General features: G+C 42.4%; 1 protein-coding gene across 1 annotated transcript in view; it reads right to left on the bottom strand.

Moving 5' to 3' along the window:
- Positions 1-26,628, bottom strand: part of LOC124798758 (hemicentin-1) — a 1,218,631-nt gene that overhangs the window by 366,816 nt on the left and 825,187 nt on the right. Inside the window, exon 9 of the mRNA XM_047262286.1 lies at positions 16,210-16,360. Within this exon, the coding sequence (XP_047118242.1) occupies positions 16,210-16,360 (151 nt within the window). The remainder of the gene's footprint in view (positions 1-16,209; positions 16,361-26,628) is intronic.

Here is a 26,628-nt window from a genome sequence, read left to right as displayed (position 1 = left end):
CCCACCGGTCACGATTTCTAGTATGTTGTTCATGACACTCCCTCCTACCACTGTACAAAAATTTGCGACTGCACGAATTATTTCCCACATTCGACATATTTTTGGTCTTCATTTACTGGCTTTATAACTACACCGGCTTAGTCGAGCACATACAAATTGTAAGACTTACGTTTGTCTAAATTTTACCTAAATTTTTTCGAATTTTAGCACCAAAAAACAAACAATTACATCGTTGCATTCGTCAGGCCGTATGACTACGAAACTACTGTGCTTGTAAGGATTAAGTTTGGATCGAATTGTCAACGTAATTAGTTATAGTTTAAAATTTACAAAGTAAGTTTTTCTCTCATTATTCTCAAGGGCGCGTTTAAATGAATAATGTTAACAAAATATTCGAGAATGCTGGTGGCGTAATATCCAGTCAGCGGAGACGAAAAAAGATCGAATATCTGGAATAGTTCCTGTAGCTGGAAATGTTTGCACCGTGATGGGGGAGTGCCACGAACAACATACTAGAAATTCTCACTGGTGAGGACTGAGTGTGGGGGTGGAGGTGCGTCTGGAGATCACTTTTGTACGTTTTTCTTGAATAACTCGAAACGTATCTCGGTACAAAATTTAGCTACGTTAAATTCCCTGCAAAAAGGTTTTGTTCAATTTTCTGAGGGACGAACAGTTTGCGAGTAGCTATCGAGAACTTGCGCGTCATTTCTGAAGGTCACATACAACATTCTATGTATTCGCAATACATTACATGTGCGCTGCCTGGCCTTCGTTCAGTTGCGGTTGCTCCTTCGCGTTTTCACTCCACAAACACGTCACCTGTAGCCCACTTGGGCATCTTAAGAAGGTTCGAAATGTCCCTGATGGATTTTTCACTCACGTGACACCCGATGATTAGTTCACGTTCGGAGTCACGCTGTCACTCGCCTGTCCGACCCATTTTCGTGTCACTCCTTCTCTGCCGATAACACAATATTCCCGCCTCCTTACGCAGCCTCTAATGACCTCGTTGTCGACAGGACTTTAACCACTGATCTTCCTTCCTTATTTCCTTACCTCCTGTCTCCCTTCATACTAGTAGTGTCGGCCTCTCGTAACATCTAATGTCATTTGTGTGTTATATAGGGGTGACACTTACTTTTGGCCAGGTACCGTAGATCTAGATGGCTGGTAGAATTTCACACATCTCCGTTTTTAGCCGTTTCAGCAGGGGTACTACCCTTGTAGAATTTAAGACCACTGTAAATGTGGAAGTTATACTTACATATGTTTTACTACGAAGGGGCTGAACAAGAAACACTGGAGCAGCTGTAGCAGCTGACAGGCGGGTGGGATACCGCAGATCTGCGACAGGGAGTCAACTGGGGCGCATTCCTGCAGCGACCGCGACCCCTAATGACATTTCCGCAGCGCAGTGCCGGCGGGCTAAATGTAGCGTGCTTGATTATGAGAACCTTCGATGTCAGGGAACTCATTACCGACCTCTTCCACCGCCGATAAGGTTGCCGCGACTTGGAGTAACGGCTCTCTCCGTCACCCGGCCCCGGAGAAGAAATCACCATTACCGGGATTTCTCCCTGCCTCCCGGGTGTTTGGATCGAGATAGAGTGGAAAACTCTGAGGCACTTTAGGCTGCTAAGGCGCCTCCTAACGAAATGGCAAAAATCGTAGCGCACTGGCCCAATTTCCGTCCTCATTCTGTGCTGGAGAGCTAAGTGGCTGACTCATCTCATGTATGCAGGTAGCACACAGTAGTTCCGTTAATACAATTGGTCTTCAGTCATTATCCTCTGAAGTTGCACATGTAGCTGTAGTTGGACGTTACACCACTCATCTGCTACCAAGCTAGAGAAATTCACCAGAAGTCAGTTCTGCGCACACTTTACACAGCAGGAAAATCGCGTTTCCCTTTTAGATTAGCTTTCAACTACGTGCGCCAAATTTGCCATACTATCGGAAAAATCAGCTCCCTCTCAGGAAATGGTCCCTCATGGCTGAAGTTAAAACACATATTATACACTACTGGTATACTGTATACCGTATACAAACATAATGACAGAATGACACATCTGATCAGTTTTGTCTAGCGCAACAACTACAGTACATTGCTTAACCTCTTCCAGCATCAATACGATTTTACAATCGGGCGTGAGGACTGTCCGAAGGTAGATGGAAGGCATTGTTGCAAGCAGTGGACAGTTGCCTATATTGTACTGGCTGCAGATTTGTACCTAAGACAAACCTTGTTGCGACGTAAAGTCAAGCGCCGGCACGCCAGTCGGGAACGAAAAAGAAGAGACGGCTCTGAGAAGAAGTCAGCCAATAGCAATCTGACCGGGCCCTCTCCAGGACGACAACGCGACAGCAGCGGACCTTAGATGAAGAGAAGCGCCGCGCCCAGTTCAAGAGTAGCTTCAATACTAGTGACTTGTATAGCAGGTACTTAGGAGTCGTTTATACTGAAGAAGCTTGTGTATTTCGCAGGGCGCGCCTTTCTCGTGGCACATTTGTGTAATCACAAAGTTAAGTAATTTTTTCCATTTGTGATAAAACTCATTAATACAATCTGTTTGAATTGTTTGTCTAGCGAACCGATAAGGCAGATTTCCTAGACATCCCATATTTGACGACTAGGCTGGATTTAACATACCTCTTGTATATGCGACATTTAGTGACGTCAGCTATGAGTTCTGTGTGCTGAGGATCAGATCGTATGAAGACAGCGTTGATTTTGTCGAACTTTTCATCTAAACTTTTGTCTAAGTGGCGAAGAAATAATCTCAGTTTTCAGACAGTCACCAATCTGTATTCGTTGTGGTTCGTTTGTAGGAAACAGAGAAAATGACGATGTTGCCTACAATGTACAGCTGTAAGTTTGCAATACTGTAGTGGTACAATTTAAGAAACTTGCTCCACAGTGAGCTTTACAAAATGTGTTTCGCGTTAATAATGCAACATAACGTTTAGAAATGATTTTGTGTATTTTTAATGCGTTCTTTAACCTAAGTTATACATTACATAATTTTTTTGTATTACGGTATGGCAAGAGAAAGGCGTTGTGGAAAAAGGTGCACAGATGAACTGTATACAGCTGTAACAGTATACACCAACGGGGCTCATGGATCAAATGAATCTGCACGCATGTAACTGTGTCTTAAGTCAACAGCCAAGAGGCACGCTGGAATTAAAAATGAAAGTGCGAACTGCGATATCCAATTTTTGCCGAAGGAAGTGTTTTCTAACGAAGCTCAAAACGGGTTGAAAATCATATTTTTACATTGGAAGAGATGACGTTCGGTTTAAGCATGTCGAACGTAAGTAAACTTCTTTCGACATTTCAGAAGGAAACGGACTGTTGCAATGCACAAGAAGCCATAGCTGGCAAATAGTGGGCTGCAGGTGACCATCCTAATCCGAGCGAAATGGTGGAAGCTACAAACAAAACCAACAAGGCCTATTCTCAAACCAGAATAACAAAGTGATTGACAGCGAAACACAGTCGAACGTGGAAGGTGGCTGTTGTCGGTTCGTGCGCGTGCAGAATGGCCGTAGCATCAACAGCTGTGCTTTTCCTTACTGTACTGCCCTCTCACGCCGCATTTTAAAGTGCGATATTGAGTTCGCGTTACAGGATCGTAACATCCTTGCTGCTTAACAAACGCACTCCCGTGTATAAAATGATACCGCGTTCCTATTATTTGTATACCTCAATAAAGGCAACAGGAAGGACACTGTATTTTACAATAAGCAGAATGAGTCACGTTCATTTGTCTGTATCGTTCATGTTAATACATTAACGAACCACATTAAAATAATTAAAACTGTTTGAGTACTTATCAGTTACTGTAGTGTGCATGTAGTGTCATATTTGTGTCGAGGACTATTCCTTAATAAGGAGAAGAGATGTATTGTGCAAATGTCGGGTGCACCATTCAGTCAAAAATACGACACAAGCACGAAAACAAAGACGAATGACGGCAAAAGGTAGATGCCACTTAGTTCATAATCACTTTCTTCCCACACGCAATCGTTATCTAAGTTCTGGTCCATGGATCAGTCACTGGAAGAGCCCAAGGGTATAAGAATGTTTTCTGTGGTGTCACCGCGAGACACCACACTTGCTAGATGGTAGCCTTTAAATCGGCCGCGGTCCGTTGGTATACGTCGGACCCGCGTGTCGCCACTATCAGTGATTGCAGACCGAGCGCCGCCACACGGCAGGTCTAGAGAGACGTCCTAGCACTCGCCCCAGTTGTACAGCCGACTTTGCTAGCGATGGTTCACTGCCAAATTACGCTCTCTTTTGCCGAGACGATATTTAGCATAGCCTTCAGCTACGTCATTTGCTACGACCTAGCAAGGCGCCATTATCATTTGCTATTTATCTTGTGATGCATGTACCGTCAGACCGATGTTCACCAATTATGGATTAAGTATTCCAGAAGCTACGTACTTTTTTTACTAGACTCAACTCCTTTAACTGTTCCAGACCTCGCGCCAGCCTGCGTGAGCTTAAACGCGTGCCTTTCGGCTGTCTCATAGTGGCTTGGCTGTCTTGCCAAGCCACAACATTTTCAATATTACTTTCTACACTAATTTCGCTTTTCCACGCTTCCTTTACAACCGTTTCTGTGTGGCGTACAGCATTATTCCACTTCTCTGGCGTTATTTGTGTCACTGCTTCTTCTAACAGTCTCTGGAAAGCTTTTGTTACTTTTTGGCACATGTTTAATCTCGCGTTGAAGTGGCAGTGGTATGGCGGAAGCCTAAGAATCCTGTGGTCATGTTCTTTACCTATCTAGTCCACAACATACATGCTACTTCCATAAGCTCCACCTTATATAAACCGTCCTGAATTTTAACATTGTCATTTCAACCATTCAACAATGTCGGCTTTTTTCGTTGCCATGGTATGGGGCATTATCCATTACAATAACACACGAGCGATTTAATTTTTCCAATAGCTGCCCCTTGGACCACTTCAGAAAACTGTCGTCATTCATCTACTGGTGGTAGGCGCTTGTTTTCCTCGATTTGTACACGTGGAGGCAGGTACGAAACCAGGTGCAGTTCCATTCTAGCACGCAAGATAATATTTCTTGCGCCCTCTCCCATGGGTCCAGCGGAACTTCTACATATGCTGTCATTCGTCCAGTCTTTCTTGACGAAATGACCGGCATGTATCCATGTTTCATCAACCACAAAATGTCTTCAAATGACACTTTAACGACATGTCTTAAAAATCGATAACGCCCCACTGCGATGTCACCTCTCTCCATCATAATTTCCCGGCCGTTAATTTTTTGTACCTAAAACCGAGGGCTCTGACAACCGTTAAGAAAGTCGTCTTTGCTGACGCTGAATAACTCAGCCTCGCGAAAAGTTACGCACAGCTTTCTTATAGTTGGATGTTATTTTCTCTCGTAATTTCCATATATATGGCGACGAACAGCATCTTGTTGAGAATAGTCCAAGTTTGTTACTTATGATTCTGACCTTTCTTTTTACTGGGTGTCCTCACATCAGATGAATCAGGCTCCTCCTCTTCTGGATAGTATTTCACCTTACAAATAATAACGACAATATTTCATGATTCTTCAAAGCCAGTTCTTTCGACTACCTTCGATTTAATGACTCTTCAAAGCGTCCGATGCTTTCGTTACAGGCAGCAGAGTTGCACCATTGTCTCTCTCCTTCTCGAAATATTTCCGCACCGAGCACACAAACTGACGTGTCTGGCCACTTCCCCTGCAAGCTTCAGACGTTCTGTAGAGCAAAATAAACTCATCGCACAGAGAAATAAAGCGCACGAAGAGACAGACCACAACTGTTTACGTTACCGGCCGCAAGGATCGTCTGCAACTGGCTACAGTAGCCACTACCTGCTGTAGCAGAGAAATTTGACAACGATGAACGGAACAGGAGGTGCGGCCAAACGCGTTCTCTGATTGGCTGCTGCTACGGTTGCAGTCTTGTAAATATCCAGACGTCAGTAACTTTGTTATTCTGATCTGGGTATAATTGTGGAGCCCGTGAGCTGACTAGCAGCCCATACAGAATAAAAGGCTAACCTAAGCAAAGGACAATACACCTAGAACTACAGTTCCACCTGTGAAAATGACGACTCTGTGGCGAAGCCACCACAGAAACTGATTCGTAAAATAGTTCTGCGAGGGAGATAGAAAGGAAAAATGATCATATACATGAAATGAATATGAAATGTGGTTGCATGCAAAGTGCGTAGGAGTGGGAAAGGGAGTGATATAAGAACTAAAATATGGGAACACTTCCTTTAACTTAGACTAGCACACATGGTAAAGCTTAAGGACTAGTAACATTTATATCGATTAGGAGTAGGTTTATTTTAAGTAACTGTGTATCTGATACTTATGAAGTATGCATTCTGTGTTGTTTGAACTTCCTGAAGTATGGCATGAAAATTAGAGATTTGTAATATACATATAAAAGAACATGTTGAAACTTTAAATTATTATAATATGAATATCTTTATGAAAGAAGTATGTTTGTTAAAAGCTGGTTCATGCTTAGGGTACTTGTATTTATAACATGTAAACGCTGCAGGGAAGTCCCCCCACAACGAAAGTGGCATGGCGCGATGTAAAAGGTGGGTTTGGCAGTCGAACTGAGCGTATTTCCATACACTAATAACCGGGAATTTTCACTTTATTTGTTTTACGCGTTTCTTTGTATTGGTGCTTTTCATACGAATAAAAATATAATTACTTTTGTATGAAATATTTTCCTATACGTATGTAATACATGGAGACTTGGACCGGAAAGATATGGAGGACTTACTGCCTTTCAGATACGATGCCACAGCGGAGCTAAGGACGCATGCACCGCTAGCATCAGTAACAAACAGATTCTTCTGCGAAAACAGGACTATCTTGTCTAGGAAACAACGTGGTTCGTGACTAAGCCAAAGACTTTAGCAAAGTTCCATATTATAAGGTTAGGTATCTGGTTAGAATACAAATGAAGAAAAATTTACAGTATCAAGTCCACACAGGGACAGAATAACGTGGTATTTATTTTTCGCTTGAAGATTCCGATGGAGCAGTTCAGTCGCCGGGTCGGAAAGGGTTTCCTCGTTTCGTCTATAACGGCCTCTTCCCACGCGGTGGTTGAGGGTTGTGTCTTAAGTGAATTTGTTGAGTGTACGTGAGGGATGTGTGCATAATGATGTGTCACGTTTGTGTAGTTTCATGAAGAGAGAGTGGAGGGGGTTATCCTGGTGCTGGCACAAGGCGTACTCCTCTCGAATAGTACCAAGGAGATAGCCTAGCTTAACGTCCAAATCCGAAGGACAGATCACTACCGTACTGATACATATTTATTATGTTAAAACCTGTTTCTTTCTAAAGAATGTCATCACGTTACATTGTCAATAGTCTTCATAACAAATAGTTGTGGAATATCAAGACTTAATAAGTACAATTATCTTATGTAAAGCTAAAGGCATATTCTGGAACGTGACGGTCATGCAAACACTCCGTTGACCACCTGGCGGGAAAATGGCTAGGTCCTTTATCAATGGCTTTTTGGTACTATCTCTTCTCCCCTTGCTGGTTAAATAACGGTGGCAAAAATTTCTTCCAGCAACAGGATTACACCCGGGTACCACCAACCAAACGAGGTGGCGCTATGGTTAGCACACAGGCTTTGCATTCGAATACTGTCATTTTGCCCGCCATATTCTTCTGTTCGAATTCAACAGAGGGCTGTCTCCCAGTCTACTGCCACTGCACAGGCGAGCATTAGCGACCTTGACTATTGACACTTGTAATGGAACTTGAATTACGTAACCATTACGGCAGTTCAACTCAATCTCTCGATACAAGCAATATTCTTCTGTGTTGCTGTAAAGTAGTTGACATATTTCTGAGACAACATTCAGATTTGATTTCATTAATGTAGAGGTACTTTGATACATCGATATGTTTATATTGCAATGATATTATTCTTATGTATATTCTCTTTCTTTTGTCACTATGATCTTTGACGTACTTGTAACTCTTGATTTTTGGGCGCGTAAGCGGTTATTAGTTAGAGAGTTAGAGACTGAGAAGGTCAAGTCTTGAACGTTATGTTGGAAAGACGCGTATTGTAGTCCGCTTATAAAATGTGAACTTTAACAGTGAGGAAGATGTTTTCAAGTATGTTTTGTATCGTGAAGTGATGTTTTGTGTGTTACGTGATATTGCAGCAAAAGTAATAAAAAAGAAGTGTAACTTAAATTCGGAGTGCTGATTATTTTTTTTTACATCACCATTGTCCTGCAAAAGTGTAATCTTCAAAAATGGTTTGTGAAGCGCATCTACAAAACTTTTGAATATCGCAGAATAAAACCTAGGCCTCTTTGCATCCGAGCTTGGAATCATCACCACCTAGATTTTCGACGATTGAGCCATGATTTTACAACGAGACCAGCGTGGGAAACACGAAAAGATGAGTGCCTAGTTTATTCGTTATTACATGAAATGACTTTATTAACTGTGCTCTAATAATTTTTTTGTTACCCGAAAATGCAGTATTTAGCAGCGTGAGCAACACCACAATCATTATTAAATTTTGACCTTTGTTGTGGCAGGGTTGTTAGACACCGAAAAAAATCTCTTACGTAGCATACTACCACGGTGCCAGAAAGCAAGAGTAGGATCTAAGCGACAATTAAAAGATAGGGAGTTCGCACTGAAACGAGAACGACTGATAAACTTAACTAAACTCGAGCTGGCAGAAACGACGCACACGTTGGGGAGTTGCTGCAGCTGGGCGGCAGGCGACTTTTGCAGCTCGTTGGACATGTGAGGCTGTTCTGCCCAGTTAAATACGCTCGGGTCGCGTCCCAACGAAACGCCACTGTGGGAAGCTATTACTGACATCGGTTGCTAGAGAAGTTTGTCCCTGGGTCAGTAATGGCTTCACAGAAACTTCAAAGCATTATCAGGTTACTCCTTGCTAGTGGTCCATCCTGCCGAAAGATGTCGTTAGCGTTGAATCCTTGCGTGTGTGGAAGGACGGCTCACAAAGCGAGTTCGTGATATCTTCCGTCCGCCATCCTAACAAAGCATTATTTTCCGTACACTGAATGACGTCTGAAATCTAATTACTTAAGGGATTCTGTGGCATGTCTCTTATTTTTCGCTTATTTAGGGGCATAGAGGAAATCGGTCTTAAAAGAATCGAGCTCTCACGCATGAAATATATTCAAACGTGAGATTGTTTTATAATTGAGTTAACGTGTTAAACATTTGACGTTAATCTTGCAAGACCTTTGTGGTTGAACACGCAGAATTCTAATTATGTTGGTTTTATTTTGAATTATTCACCCACAGACTACTGTAAAATTCAAAATAAAAAACATGGTAAAGCATTGTCAGGTTTTAATATGTTTTCTGCCATTGCAAATAACTCACCCTTACTGTAGTGGGACAAAAATGAGTGAGCGCGCAGTACGAGTAGTGGACAAGATTCTTCACTCTGTGTTTAACTTTATCTGTGGTTCGCTTGCACGCCTGTCAGTTGTGCAATGCTGGGGCATTCTTATCTGAGGCATAGTAGCGAGCAGTTGTTTTTAGGGAAGGGGCTCTGATATTTGTGATTCTGGGGGAAATTACCTGAAATACTTTATTATGGAGATGAAAACTTGTTTATAATGATGTTGTTGTGTTGTGGTCTTCAGTCCTGAGACTGTTTGATGCAGCTCTCCATGCTACTCTATCCTGTGCAAGCTTTTTCATCTCCCAGTACCTACTGCAACCTACATCCTTCTGAATCTGCTTAGTGTATTCATCTCTTGGTCTCCCTCTACGATTTTTACCCTCCACGCTGCCCTCCAATACTAAATTGGTGATCCCTTGATGCCTCAGAACATGTCCTACCAACCGATCCCTTCTTCTGTTCAAGTTGTGCCACAAACTTCTCTTCTCCCCAATCCTATTCAATACTTCCTCATTAGTTATGTGATCTACCCATCTAATCTTCAGCATTCTTCTGTAGCACCACATTTCGAAAGCTTCTATTTTCTTCTTGTCCAAACTATTTATCGTCCATGTTTCACTTCCATACATGGCTACACTCCATACGAATACTTTCAGAAATGACTTCCTGACACTTAAATCAATACTGGATGTTAACAAATTTCTCTTCTTCAGAAACGCTTTCCTTGCCACTGCCAGCCTACATTTTATATCCTCTCTACTTCGACCATCATCAGTTATTTTGCTCCCCAAATAGCAAAACTCCTTTACTACTTTAAGTGCCTCATTTCCTAATCTAATTCCCTCAGCATCACCCGACTTAATTAGACTACATTCCATTATCCTTGTTTTGCTTTTGTTGATGTTCATCTTATATCCTCCTTTCAAGACACTGTCCATTCCATTCAACTGCTCTTCCAAGTCCTTTGCTGTCTCTGACAGAATTACAATGTCATCAGCGAACCTCAAAGTTTTTATTTCTTCTCCATGAATTTTAATACCTACTCCGAATTTTTCTTTTGTTTCCTTTACTGCTTGCTCAATATACACATTGTACAACATCGGGGAGAGGCTACAACCCTGTCTCACTCCTTTCCCAACCACTGCTTCCCTTTCATGTCCCTCGACTCTTATAACTGCCATCTGGTTTCTGTACAAATTGTAAATAGCCTTTCGCTCCCTGTATTTTACCCCTGCCACCTTTAGAATTTGAAAGAGAGTATTCCAGTCAACATTGTCAAAAGCTTTCTCTAAGTCTACAAATGCTAGAAACGTAGGTTTGCCTTTCCTTAATCTTTCTTCTAAGATAAGTCGTAAGGTCAGTATTGCCTCACGTGTTCCAGTGTTTCTACGGAATCCAAACTGATCTTCCCCGAGGTTGGCTTCTACTAGTTTTTCCATTCGTCTGTAAAGAATTCGTGTTAGTATTTTGCAGCTGCGACTTATTAAGCTGATAGTTCGGTAATTTTCACATCTGTCAACACCTGCTTTCTTTGGGATTGGAATTATTATATTCTTCTTGAAGTCTGAGGGTATTTCGCCTGTTTCATACATCTTGCTCACCAGATGGTAGAGTTTTGTCAGGACTGGCTCTCCCACTGCCGTCAGTAGTTCCAATGGAATATTGTCTACTCCGGGGGCCTTGTTTCGACTCAGGTCTTTCAGTGCTCTGTCAAACTCTTCACGCAGTATCATATCTCCCATTTCATCTTCATCTACATCCTCTTCCATTTCCATAATATTGTCCTCAAGTACATCGCCCTTGTATAGACCCTCTATATACTCCTTCCACCTTTCTGCTTTCCCTTCTTTGCTTAGAACTGGGTTTCCATCTGAGCTCTTGATATTCATACAAGTGGTTCTCTTATCTCCAAAGGTCTCTTTAATTTTCCTGTAGGCGGTATCTATCTTACCCCTAGTGAGATAGGCCTCTACATCCTTGCATTTGTCCTCTAGCCATCCCTGCTTAGCCATTTTACACTTCCTGTCGATCTCATTCTTGAGACGTTTGTATTCCTTTTTGCCTGCTTCACTTACTGCATTTTTATATTTTCTCCTTTCATCAATTAAATTCAATATTTCTTCTGTTACCCAAGGATTTCTACTAGCCCTCGTCTTTTTACCTACTTGTTCCTCTGCTGCCTTCACTACTTCATCATGATATGTTATTGATTCTATTGATGGAGAAGATTTTTTGGAGGAATATTTCAAGGTATCCAATGCATGCACAAGAATAGAATGTTTGTTTGTTTGAACCATTTATTGTAGGAAATCTCGTCACTCAGATGTGAGTAGTGTTAATCTGATCTCTTTGTTTTCATCACGTCATAAATCAATCAATTGGCTGAAATATCTGTAATTTTTGTATGAGAGAATTTCGTAGTTGTTAGAACCTTCTTATGCTGTCCAGTCTCTTTTGACAACTATTAGAATTTGATTTTTCAAGAACAATTTTCTTTAAATTGAAATTCGCCTTCATTACTCTTAGTAAAGTTTTGAATATTTGTTCTTATGTGGATTGCACCTAACGTCACACGAAGCCACAGATTGTTTCTGACAAAGAAAGGAAAACTTACTAGCAAGTACACTATGTTTCTTTAACTGCTGCATTTGCTGATTTCAGTTTGATTTCGACAACACAGTGCACCAGACACAAAAAAGCATGCTGAGTTTGAGGTAAGTTACTTTTATTTCTGGGCATATCTCACGTTGCATTCTTGTGAGCAAACAGTATGTCGTGGGAATTTTCAGGTGTTGTGCTAAGTAGGCAGGTTAGTTTCCTGTGAACAGTGTAGGCACTCTCAAATAGTTATTTCCTTCCGAGTAGAGCAGTTTCTTATTTTTGTGGATATTTCAAGTCAGACACAGCATTTCATGTCACCCAACTTTCATAATGTACTTCAGAATTAAGTTTCAGTTAAAAATAGTTTCCATTGAGTACATAATTAGTTTCTCTTGGGATTTAATTAGATTCATTTCCATTCTTTCACATTCAGCAATTCATAAAGATTGAAGTTTTGTTTCACGACGCTGTTGAAGTACAACACAGGGCGTATCAAAAGTAGTGTTTTACAGTTGAATACGATATTTAAAGCGCATTACACGAGGAGAAAGTTTTTGAAAAAAGAGTATTCATTATTTTCACTTATAAATAATGTTTATACAAAACTTACACCCTTCATATGTTCTCCTAAGACCTTTTCGGCAAATAGTGCAAGTGCCAAGCCATTTATTTTAGATTTGATGATAGCAAAGTAGTTCCTAAAAACAAGGTTATTAAATTGCAGTATAATAATATAACTTCGTGCAACTACTACGGTACCAATTTTGTGATTTACAAATGGGTACGTTACAAAATACAACTGCATTTAATTTTCCCTTTAATAGAAGTTAATAATAAAGCAATAAGAATTTGAAACGTCGTGCTTAAACCTGAATTGTTATCACATGAGTAACGAACATTTAGTAACCGATCATCTGTTTTCCTTTCAATACTTTGTACGACTGTAAGGGATAAAAAGTTTGAAAAGATTTGAACTTATGGTTAAAGTTTGTTGGAAGTCGTAGATGCTCTGATTATCAAACACTGAATGAGTATAGTCTGGGTAATTTGAATTTAAGAAAAGCAAGTTTTTCACACATTTCAGTGTCTTGAACTATTTATCGTGCAATGGTATAATTTTGCATGTACGTTCAGGGGTATATGTGGATACTGTGCATAAAATATGTTGCGAATAGAGTCAGTAACAGAGAAATAGTGAAGTGAAACGTTATGCCTGAGGAAGCTTTACTGCATAAACAGCTAAAATGTAATGAGAGATAAATTTTTTCCTCTCCTTATTTTGTGAGGGATGTCAACGAGGAAAAAATTTCGAAAAGATTTACAATTATTCGTCAAGTATGTTGGAAGTCGCTAAATGGTCTTATTCTCAAATAATGGGTGAATATAATCTGGGTGATTTGCGCGCCGTGAGTTATGCTGCCAAATGAGGTATGTAGAGTTTCCAACTTGCTTGAATTATGGTGTTCAATGTGAGATTTTTACCTCCACTATTTCAAATTTTTAAGTTCGATCAGTAATTATATTAAATACTCAAAATCAAATTCTTACCCGCCAGGGTAGCCAAGCGCGCTAACGCGCGGCTTCCTGGACTCGGGTAGGCGCGCCGGCCCCGAATCGAATCCGCCCGGCGGATTAACGACGAGGGCCGGTGTGCCGGCCAGCCTGGATGTGGTTTTTAGGCGGTTTTCCACATCCCGCTAGGTGAATACTGGACTGGTCGCCACGTTCCGCCTCAGTTACACGCGTCGCAGACATTTGAAAACACGTCCGCACTATTTCACGATTTACACTAGACGCAGACAGTTGGGGTGCACTGATTCCGTCCTGGCGGGCATGGGGTGGCGGCAGGAAGGGCATCTGGCCACCCCTAACACTAACACTGCCAAATCCGTTGTAACACGCCGACCTTGCGATCGCTGCTGGACTATGGCGTAAGCGAAAGAAAGAAAGAAAGACTCAAAATCAAATTCTTGTTGTCCCTGGAAGATGTTAGATAGTTGTTGTTGTTGTGGTCTTCAGTCCTGAGACTGGTTTGATGCAGCTCTCCATGCTACTCTATCCTGTGCAAGCTTTTTCATCTCCCAGTACCTACTGCAACCTACATCCTTCTGAATCTGCTTAGTGTATTCATCTCTTGGTCTCCCTCTACGATTTTTACCCTCCACGCTGCCCTCCAATACTAAATTGGTGATCCCTTGATGCCTCAGAACATGTCCTACCAACCGATCCCTTCTTCTGTTCAAGTTGTGCCACAAACTTCTCTTCTCCCCAATCCTATTCAATACTTCCTCATTAGTTATGTGATCTACCCATCTAATCTTCAGCATTCTTCTGTAGCACCACATTTCGAAAGCTTCTATTTTCTTCTTGTCCAAACTATTTATCGTCCATGTTTCACTTCCATACATGGCTACACTCCATACGAATACTTTCAGAAATGACTTCCTGACACTTAAATCAATACTGGATGTTAACAAATTTCTCTTCTTCAGAAACGCTTTCCTTGCCATTGCCAGCCTACATTTTATATCCTCTCTACTTCGACCATCATCAGTTATTTTGCTCCCCAAATAGCAAAACTCCTTTACTACTTTAAGTGCCTCATTTCCTAATCTAATTCCCTCAGCATCACCCGACTTAATTAGACTACATTCCATTATCCTTGTTTTGCTTTTGTTGATGTTCATCTTATATCCTCCTTTCAAGACACTGTCCATTCCATTCAACTGCTCTTCCAAGTCCTTTGCTGTCTCTGACAGAATTACAATGTCATCAGCGAACCTCAAAGTTTTTATTTCTTCTCCATGAATTTTAATACCTACTCCGAATTTTTCTTTTGTTTCCTTTACTGCTTGCTCAATATACAGATTGAGCAACATCGGGGAGAGGCTACAACCCTGTCTTACTCCCTTCCCAACCACTGCTTCCCTTTCATGTCCCTCGACTCTTATAACTGCCATCTGGTTTCTGTACAAATTGTAAATAGCCTTTCGCTCCCTGTATTTTACCCCTGCCACCTTCAGAATTTGAAAGAGAGTATTCCAGTCAACATTGTCAAAAGCTTTCTCTAAGTCTACAAATGCTAGAAACGTAGGTTTGCCTTTCCTTAATCTTTCTTCTAAGATAAGTCGTAAGGTCAGTATTGCCTCACGTGTTCCAGTGTTTCTACGGAATCCAAACTGATCTTCCCCGAGGTTGGCTTCTACTAGTTTTTCCATTCGTCTGTAAAGAATTCGTGTTAGTATTTTGCAGCTGTGACTTATTAAGCTGATAGTTCGGTAATTTTCACATCTGTCAACACCTGCTTTCTTTGGGATTGGAATTATTATATTCTTCTTGAAGTCTGAGGGTATTTCGCCTGTTTCATACATCTTGCTCACCAGATGGTAGAGTTTTCTCAGGACTGGCTCTCCCACGGCCGTCAGTAGTTCCAATGGAATATTGTCTATTCCGGGGGCCTTGTTTCGACTCAGGTCTTTCAGTGCTCTGTCAAACTCTTCACGCAGTATCATATCTCCCATTTCGTCTTCATCTACATCCTCTTCCATTTCCATAATATTGTCCTCAAGTACATCGCCCTTGTACAGACCCTCTATATACTCCTTCCACCTTTCTGCTTTCCCTTCTTTGCTTAGAACTGGGTTTCCATCTGAGCTCTTGATATTCATACAAGTCGTTCTCTTATCTCCAAAGGTCTCTTTAATTTTCCTGTAGGCGGTATCTATCTTACCCCTAGTGAGATAGGCCTCTACATCCTTACATTTGTCCTCTAGCCATCCCTGCTTAGCCATTTTGCACTTCCTGTCGATCTCATTTTTGAGACGTTTGTATTCCTTTTTGCCTGCTTCATTTACTGCATTTTTTATATTTTCTCCTTTCATCAATTAAATTCAATATTTCTTCTGTTACCCAAGGATTTCTACTAGCCCTCGTCTTTTTACCTACTTGATCCTCTGCTGCCTTCACTACTTCATCCCTCAAAGCTACCCATTCTTCTTCTTAGATAGGTGGCCTTCAATAGGGTGTAGGCTGCCACGTGCCAGCTTTAGCCACTCAGTAACGAAGATATTGAGTATGAAATTAATCTGAGATTCACATATGATAATAATGTAGTCCGTGACCTCGCAGAGGCTGAGTACTCACAGAGAACCTCCAGCTTGACGCTCTTGCGCATGGGCTTGTCCCCGCGCTGCGCCATCACCGGGTTGCTGGCCTCGCAGTGTAGCGTGCGCTCGTTCTCGTACAGCGTCGCCTGGAAGATGAGCGTGTTCCGCGTCGTGAACGTGCCGTCCTCCTGCAACACGCAAAACACGCCGCCGTCACACTACTGCCACTCAAACTAACAAATACCTGTTTACATTCAGAAAAGGCTTTCGGCAATGTTGATCACAAAACACATTTTCAAACTGTCAAGTTATCAGTGATAGGTAAAAGGTTACCTACAACTTGTACTGAAACGTGATGCAGCACGTCGAGGGACGTACGGTACAGTGTCCAAGTTGAGTGACTGTAGAAAGATACGACTTAGAGGAAATTACCAGTTGGTGTGATGAATGGCAGCTAGCCCTAAATGTGAAAAAATGTAAGTTAATGCAGAGGAATAGGAAGATCAAACCGGTAATGTTCGGATACAGTACTACTAGTGTCCTGCTTGACACAGTCAAGTTGTTTACATATCTGGGTGTAACGTTTGAAAGCGATATGAGATGGTAGGGGAGGCAAATGGTCGACTTCGATTTGTTGGGAGAATTTTAGGAAAGAGTGGTTCATTTGTAAGGGAGACCGCATATAGGATGCTGGTGCGACCTATTTGTGATGTCGCCAGTCACACGACCACACCGCCACCTGAGAGATCGATCCGCCGGATGCGATTCTCTCGATAAACGGAACAGAAGAACGGCTGTGTTAGCCAAAGAGTACACAGCCAGTCGCAGTACTTATGCTCGCCGTGAGGCAGCTCTAGGCCACTTCATGTCCAGCAGGAGAGTAGTGCGGTTGTGCCAGTCTACAGTTCGTAGTTGCGCTCAGTGGTCAGCCAGCGCCGATGTTAGTCATCGTCTGCAGCTCAGTCATTGCTGCCATCAAGTCTTTGTAGCTCCGTTCCAAGCTACTCTTCAAATTCACCGGATTCGACATTCAAGATTACGAGAGATTAATTCGTCACTGCAAGATTTGTGACTTGTAAATTATGTCATTCTACAGACGCTCAGTGTAGTCACGTCTTCTATAACTGTCAACCAACTGATCATGGACTACAGCAAAGTTAAGTAATAAATACTTTCTTATTTTGTACTCCTGCTAATTAATTGTGTTTTCCTGCTGTAGCTACCAAGCAGTCTTGGCATAGTAGAACCCACGTTTCCACCTCCTTGGGTACCTCATATTTGCCACCTCACGTTGATGTACTCGATTATAGTGTAAGATCGAGAGCCATCACTATTCTTGAGTAGTGCTCGAGTGTTTGGGATCCGTACCACGTCGAGTTGAAAGGAGACATCGAAGCAATTCAGAGGCGGGCTGCTAGATTTGTTATCGGTTGAATCAACAACACGTGTTACGGAAATGCTTCGGGAACTCAAACGGGAATCCATTGAAGGAAAGGTGACGTTCTTTCCGAGAAACACTATTGAGAAAATTTAGACAATCGGCATTTGAAGCTAATTGCCGAACGATTTCACTGCCGCCAACATACACTGCGCATAAGTACCACGAAGATAAGATACGGGAAAGTAGGGCTCATACGGAAGCATTACAGACAGTCGTTTTTTTCCCGCTATATCTGCGAATGAATTTTTTCCGCCTTGTGGTCTGATATCACAGCTTGATAATGAACTGGCTTCCTTTAGGCTGTTGCCCACAAGTAGTGGTACGTGGTACCCTCCATCGCGCACCTTACGGTGGCTTGTGGAGTATCGATGTAGATGTAAATGTAGATGTAGACGTGAACGGGAGATGGTACTTACAAAGGGAGGGAGACAGGGTTGCAGTCTATTCCTCGTGTTATCCTGTGCAAACCTAGAGCTAGCAGTAAAGGAAACAAATGAGACATTTGGAGCTGCAATTAAAGTACGGGGATAAAAAGTAAATATTCTTGAGGGTTGTGGTAATATCGTAATTCTGTCAGAGACAAAAAGGAATTGGCAAGCCAACTGAAGAGAACAGGAAGTATCTTGCAATGTGGCTATAATTGATGAACGTCAGTAAAAATGAAATAAGTGTAATGCAAAGTAGTAGAATAAATTCAGCTGATGCTGAAGGCATTAGAATAGGAAATGGAACGCGACTGTGGCAAATGAGTTTTATTATGTGAGCTGCAAATAACTGACAACGACATAAGTAATGAGAATACCAAATACAAGTTGACAAAGGCAAGAAAAGATTTCCTGAAAAACACAAATATGTTGACGTCGAATATAGATGTAAGCCAGAGTTCTCACTGAGGTGATACAATATGTAATACGGTACTCAATGGAACTGACGATATGACGCAGAAGCAGCCCTCAACGGTGGAGCTCGTAGAAGCGTAGTTGAGGCGACTTAACTCGTCCACCCTGGGGCGACACCGGTACGACTGTACGTTGTGTTTCCCGGAGTAACAAGGTGTGATGGTTGCGACTGCATCGTGCAATACACATAGAAGAAAATTGTTTTATATATATTAAACAATGCTATTCCGCTTCTGTAGTTTATCAGTAAATCCTTTACTTTTCGTGTAAAACATTAAAAACCACTGTTTTGTAATTTGTGTGTGTTCTCCGCTATGTAAAATTTTTCATACGATTTTGAGGAAACTATTAAATAAAAATAGAATTTTTTCCGCCTTGTGGTCTGATATCACAGCTTGATAATGAACTGGCTTCCTTTAAGCTGTTGCTCACAATTATTGTGATACTTCGAAATTAAACACAGCGCATATTTTCAAAAATAGGGCCGGCCGCCGTCACCGAGCGGTTCGAGGCGCTACAGTCTGGAACCGGGCGACCGCTACGGTCGCAGGTTCGAATCCTGCCTCGGGCATGGATGTGTATGATGTCTTTAGGTTAGTTAGGTTTAAGTAGTTCTAAGTCCTAGGGGACTGATAACCTCAGAAGTTAAGTCACATAGTGCTCAGAAACATTTGAACCATTTGAAAAATAGGAAGTAAAAATGTAGTCGCTGGCTAGTTTACTCTTGGTGTATTTTAGGTCATACAACGTTGTTTACCAAATTTGGCTAATACGTCTAAATTGCTTTTAACGATGGATAGACAGACATACCTCTTTTGAATAAATTGTGACACATCTGGGAGTTGTCCGCGGCAAGAATGGCAGCAACGTGCCATATGCAAGGCTGCTGCCGCCTGCTGTATCTAGTTCCTTATCATATCGCTCCCATTTGAACATGAGTGTCGCATGGATAACCGTCGTATCATGTCTCCTTTATTTCAATGTGTATCGCGTATCACGTCAGTGCGAACCATGCGCAAGTTAAAAGTGCACAGGATTTCGTGTCCACTATTAATTTGAACAAACCATTTTCTACTTAAGGCTGCGTCATCTGGATGCACTAAAAGCAATACTAACTAATGTTTCGACAGTCTTTGCAGGGATCCTCTTCATAGAGACGTAACTGTTTTATAGCTGATTTAAGTGTTTAACAAATATTCAGCTTAATGCCAAAATAATTATATTCAAATAAACTTCAATATTAAGAAATCATTTCTGAAAGTATTTTATACACTACAGCGATATATGGAACTCAGAGGAGGACGATAAACAGTGTAGACAAGAAAGGGATGGAAGATTTTGAAATGAAGTGTTACAGAAGAATGCTGAACATCAAATGCCTACATCGAGTAGATAATGAAGGGGTACTCAACAGAATTGAAGAGAAAAGATTTTATGTATGACTTACCTAAAAGTTAGAATAGGTTGCTAGGACACAATCTGACGGATCAACGAATCTTCAGTTTAGTAACAGAAGAAAGTCTGAGGGATAAAAATAGTAAAGTGAGATTAAGGCTTCAAAACGATAAACAGGTTCAAATGGATGTAGCGCACAGCAGTTATGAGCAGATTAAAAGATTTGTGTGGATAGCTGCATGTAACCAGTGTTCGGAATGATGTCTACAACCAAATACATAAAATTAGTATTTACGTGTGGTCGTTTGACCATATGACACATAGTATTACACAGCCACCGTGACACATTAAAATCTGTTCTTGGTCACATTTGGGAGAAAGCTCTGACGTCACACAGAATGTCGCTTTATCATCATTTGAAGTGGACGGTAAGTCCCCTGATATCCCAAAGACTTTCTGCTTATCAGCCTACAAAATACATTACGCTAACGGTTGGTTCTCTAAGTGTGTTACTCTCTGAATATTGCATTCTAATTGGTCATCTTGTCGAAGGAGATACGCCTGCCTCGAATGTCAACGTCCGTCGTAATTACGGAGGACGCGGACCCTGACTTGTTTCTTCTCGTGGGGGTTGGGGTTCGGGGAATGGGGTGGGGGGAACTTGGGGAAGGGGCTACTCGGAGTAAATGTGAAACCTTCATTTCCCGCCAGACAAGCCTGAAATGAGACACGACAAAGTCGGAGTGTCGACTTCAGTGGCCGCAACTTTTTATTTATCCCTTGTCAACTCCTCTCTTGTTGCCATCTTCTCTCTTGATCAGTCGCCACTCTCTGCGTATCCGTGAAACAATACCCGTAGGAGAACGTTAAGTGAGCAACAGCACTTTCCTGACTGCTGCTTTTTCTGTTTCATCAGCCTCAGATACGCATGCGCCCTGTTAGCTGGAATTCAGCGCATTCTCTGATTTTTAAAGAACAAGATTCCAAAAATCCAACCAGAACCAGCTATTACAGCAGAGAGAAGTGGAAGAAATAGAGAATTTTAAACAAAAATCATTAACTGTATTATTGTTGCCATTAAAAATATCTTGGTATCACATTTAGCAAAGCAAATACAATAGGCCAGAAGTCAACCCGCTACTTATTTCTCTTTGGCACATTTTCTTTGTCAGCTGAAATTAGACATTTAGTGAAATACTGGACCTGAAGATTGCAAGACTGGGAAAATAAAACTGAATTCGAAGACTTCCTGCAGAATTTGAGCCGTGTTGATGACAACAGCATTCGCCATAAAATACGTGGCATTAGAATCAAGAGCTCAGAGTTGCAGATGAGGACGGAAGCACTCCAGTTTTAGACGCCAATTCACTTTGTCCATTAAGGAAATAAAGAACGGGTTCCTTTAAAACAGCCATCTTGATAAGATTTCTTTTTTTGCGCGATTTATAAAACGTTTCGCAAAAGGGGAAGAAATGCATTGTGGGTTTCGGAGCTCTTCGGTTTTACGAGGGATTTCCGCATAAATCTAGGATTTCAAGAATCTTATTCCGCGAATGAGCTCATTGTGTTTTAATGCTGAGCGTAAAGGAAGAGCCTGCAGAAGACGATTCGACGCAGTTTTATCTCCGGAATGCACGGTAATTCCACATGACTTTGGCAATAAAACTCAGTGCAGGCCATTTCATTTGCGTGCAGATTTGTACAGGCGTTTCGTATCTGCAATTGGCTCTACCCCTTGGACTGAACATACTTCCTAAGTGCGTATCACCCGGAACGTGGACGAGTCGTAGAAATGATATTCGTTACTAGCAGCTGTTGAATTCAGAAATTCCAAAGGATACTATGTAATATCGATTATCAACATTAGACAACAACACTGCGCAATAAAATTAAAAGATCACTTTTTCGAGACCCTTCATTGCCTCCCATTGCGAAGCATAAGTCTGAAATTTGGCTCGAAGGTGCCGTAGAACCTAATTCTGTATTGGTCCAAACGCGTGGCGTCTTGTGACGTAATACTCGGGTTAGGTACCGCTTCAGACAGTAACGCCTCGGCACATGCGAAACAAAGCGCACTGTTAGTAAGTTCATGTCAGCTCAAAAATCAAATGTGTGTGAAATCTTATGGGACTTCACTGCTAAGGTCATCAGTCCCTAAGCTTACACACTACTTAACCTAAATTATCCTAAGGACAAACACACACACCCATGCCCGAGGGAGGACTCGAACCTCCGCCGGCACCAGCCGCACAGTCCATGACTGCAGCGCCTCAGACCGCCCGGCTCATCCCGCCCGGCAGCTCATGTCAGCTGTAAGTTGGGTTAAGCATGTTACAGTGGCATCAAAATTTCAGCACAGTTCTTCCCAACGCCATCGTGGACATGTCACGCGATGAGAAGATCGTCACAGCCCCTCTTACCCACATTTCACTCCTTATTTTGACGTCTCTGCGGTGGTTGTCAGAACCGTGACACACAACTTCGAAATCACGCGTTTTTCTTACGGATGGGCGAGGAAAACCTTTCAGACACGTCGACCGTCAGAATCGACAAGAAAAAGACAGATAGGGTGGTCTAAAGGGTGTCAATGAAACCACTTCTTACCCTGAGGCGTTAATACCCACACATTTCGCATTTGGAAACAACAGTTTGCAGTACGATAAACAACAAGATGTTCTTGACAACCTCTGACACTATTGACACCCTAGGACGTTTCAACCCTTCTCTGAGGGCACTGTGTGGCCACATTCCCATTGGACGTGATTGCACTCCTTTGGAATGCACTGCGACCACAATTTTTGCTCTCGAGTACAGGTTAGAACCACTACGGACGGTTCAAAACCATTCAACGAAGTTGGTTTTTCAGTCTTCCTATTTTCCTCCCCCGTGAGGTGTGATCACGTGAGGGCGTAACATTAGCATTTGTGTGAACAAAGGCAAAGGTTCCCTCCACCCTGTTCAGCGCCAAGGGTGTTTCACTGCGAACTGTCGTTCTTTCTGACAGCGAAATGTGTGAGAATATACCACACATGGAAGGGCTGTAGGGCGCCACGCTTGTCCACTAGTACAGAATTAGGTAATACACGCCTTTGAGCCAAATTTCAAACTTATACTTCGCAATGGGAAGCAATTGTGGGGTCTCGAAAAGGTGACCCTTTAAATCTGTTGCAAAGTGTAGCTATTCCGTCGATCCTGATGAAAGGCTGTTGACACTGCTCATCACTGAACCTAATTCGTCACTCAACTTTCACGAATTAGTCGTGATGATGCACTACTACTCTTCTGGTAAGTATTTGTACTTTGATTATTCAATAAGTATTTTAGAAACTGATCTGCAGCCTTTCATCACGATTATTCGCTAGTGAAGAGTTACCCAGATTGTGGTTCATCATTATCATCATCATCATCATAAAGGACTCGTTCCAGCAAGCTGAGTGGAATGTTATCATCATAATAAGGGAGTCGTTCCAACAAGCCGGTTAGAATGTTACCGAACGATTTGTCTCCATCTGTTTCTCTATTGGCACATTTCCTCCCTCACCACAGCATCTCATGTCTCTTCTTTTCTTATAAGGTCATCTTTAGTTTGGGCGTATTCCTCTTTTTTTTTGGTGTTCAACTGGTCTTCTTCCTAGCACGTCCCTTACCAAGTACTGGCGAGGTATTTAAAGCTGCTCCTGTTTCAAACTTAGCCCCTACTCATTCTTTACTCCGTGGTCACTTCGATTTGCTGGTCTCACCCTATGTGCTCGTTCCCTTCTTGTCTTTCACAGATCTGGCCTAGCGAATTTCACTTAATAGCCTTGTAACTGACTTAGGGCCTAAGTGTCTTTTGGGTCCCATCGTATTACAGGACAATTTTTTATAATTTTGAGGGTAGAGGAATTGTAGATTACTTCAGACTCTCTTTTACAATATCAACATTAGATCAGCACTTTGTTCATCTTCAGTATAGTCAGCTGTAGACAGATAGATAGACGAAGGCTCGATTTTCGTATCTCAATATAAAAGCTCAGAGATTGTAAGCAAGGTACTCACATGGCCATTACAGATTTCGAAAAGACCTTTGATCCACTGAATAGAAATACCTATGTCAGATTCTTCAAGAACATGGATACACTATTGATAAGCACCCCTTCGTCCCTCCCTCCCCACACACACACACACACACACAAATATACAATGTCGCTGCACTTACTTTTGACATATCGCAGAGCCCACGATTTCACTAATAATAACAACAGAATATATAAAATGTTTTCATAAAATTATAACATAATAATGTGTTTACATCAGTGTTTAGTACTTCGCTTTAGCATAGTGTCCAAGGAATTGGAGTTCGACAGATGTAGTCCTAATAAGTATTTTTCTAAAAAATTCGAGAAGAACATGTGTTATTCACTTAATTTAAGAAGTATAAAAGCAAAGAATCTCTCGAAACTTTCACAGTCTCATAACGTACACAGCATAAAATCTGAGTATGCACAAATCACTTTCAGCAGTTCACTGAGTATAACAGTTGTGAAACGACTCTGCAGACTGTGATTGCACAAGTTTTTGACTGAGGGGGTTGCTGCTTCCTTCAGCCGTTTCCGCCTACGAGCGACAAGAAAGTCTTCCTTTCTTTCGCATAGGGGTTTACTTCCCTTTTTTCTTCCCTTAATCAACCGTGTCGGATTTGTTATTGGCTGCAGGCTCTGTCACCCTGCGAGTATGCACCTTTTCCATGGTAGAATGCTACAGGTCAGACAGCAACCCTTTTCATGTGGGCCTCATCCACGCAAGTGACAAGTATTGTGTGTTAAACACAGCTCGTCATTTCTACAATTTGTTGCACGTTCGTTAACCTTTTAGTCTTTGTACTACATTATTCTCCATAAGTTAGCTGTCAAAGTTGTAAATTGGGCGGCGGGTCATTACCCCATAAGAAGCCCTTAATACGCGTCTGATGCAGGGCTTTAGCGATTCTTGATATGGGCAGCCATTTCAGAAACGTCAAGATTAACTGGAAGAAAGGAAATACAATCGTTCTTTAAAAAAAATATGAAAAATTGTTGGATGTTTCCTTTTTTATGGTACTTCAAAGTGTGGCCCCGCATAATTCCCTGGCGCTGAGGGCGCGTTCGCAGCCAGATAACAGGAAAAAGCTGCCGGCGAACAGCGTCTGACATTATACAACACAAATGTTTACGCGCGTGGCTTAGGTTGCGCTGAACGCGTCGACTCCCGCAAATCCGGCCAGCACTTGGAGGTAAGCCGCTCTGCAAACATGCTGGTCCGCCGTCGGTAGTCTGGCGTCTGGCCGCCGCGGAGTTCCCCCTGGCAGCTGCCTCCCCAGCCACAACTCGTTGGGTCTAGTAGGCACGTGCTAGTTGCGGGTTTACACGTCCACCCACCACGTGGCCGAAGTTCGGTGCCGCCTCCAGGCCAATACGAGCCAGCGATGGTCACGGAGCAGATTTTCTGGAAGCGTACTTTTCGCTCCACTTCGATCCGAACCTCAGAGTTGCTCCTGTTCAACAGGGACCGACAAAGTTTTAAAGAACCGGCCTCGGTATCTGTGTGGCGTTTCCTCGAATCCTACATATACAGGGCGAGACATCTGCTACATTTTAAATACTTTTTAATATGCTACACGTATTCAGAACGTATTTTCAGCTCACGAATGGTTCCCATGGCCTGTTAATCAGCGAAAGGTCCAATGAAAACCTCTCGGGTTTCCATCTGGGTGGCAGTGTTGACGTTTTCAAGAGCGTCGCCGCGCGGGATTAGCCGAGCGGTCCAAGGCGCTGCGGTCGTGGACTGTGGGCTGATCCCGGGGGAGGTTCGAGTCCTCCCTCGGGCATGGGTGTGTGTGTTTGTCCTTAGGATAGTTTAGGTTTAGTAGTGTGTAAGCTTAGGAACTGATGACCTTAGCAGTTAAGTCCCATAAGATTTCACACACATTTCAACATTTTTTGAAGAGTGTCATACTTGTCGCAAGACGTCGAACCGTCGTGGTATCTCAAGGCTGCCACCAGGCTAAAACCAGAGAGCTTTTCATCAGCAGTGTACGGCCGAGAAAGCCTAAATTCGCACAACAAACAGCGTGTTACATTAACCTGTACGATATGTGGGTAATAATTTACGTCATCCAAATAGAAACTGTGGTGTCACCGCCAGACACCACACTTGCTAGGTGGTAGCTTTAAATCGGCCGCGGTCCATTAGTACATGTCGGACCCGCGTGTCGCCACTGTCAGGGATCGCAGACCGAGCGCCACCACAAGGCAGGTCTCGAGATACGGAATAGCACTCGCCCCAGTTGTACGGACGACGTAGCTAGCGACTACACTGACGAAGCCTCGCTCCTTTGCCGAGCAGATAGTTAGAATAGCCTTCAGCTAAGTCAATGGCTACGACCTAGCAAGGCGCCATTAGTAACATTGCATGTATCTAAAGAGTCTCACTTGTATCGCCACAATCTCCAGATGTACCAAAAGGATGGATTAAAGTTAAGTATTCCAGAAGCTACGTACTTTTCTTTATAGCATTCATTACGTATCCTGTTTCAGACAGCACGCCTTCCTGCTTTAGCTTAGCGCGTGCCTTTCGGCTTCCTCTCATTGTGTCTAGGCTGTCTTGTCTAGACACAACAGAAACTACGTTGTTTTTTTGACTCGGGAACGCCGGCCAAGTTGGCCGAGCGGTTCTAGGCACTTCAGTCTGGAACCGCGCGGCC

The sequence above is a fragment of the Schistocerca piceifrons genome, chromosome 5 (genome assembly GCF_021461385.2).
Source record: "Schistocerca piceifrons isolate TAMUIC-IGC-003096 chromosome 5, iqSchPice1.1, whole genome shotgun sequence".
In the NCBI taxonomy this organism is placed as follows: domain Eukaryota; kingdom Metazoa; phylum Arthropoda; class Insecta; order Orthoptera; family Acrididae; genus Schistocerca; species Schistocerca piceifrons.
This window is presented reverse-complemented; position numbering and strand designations above follow the sequence as displayed.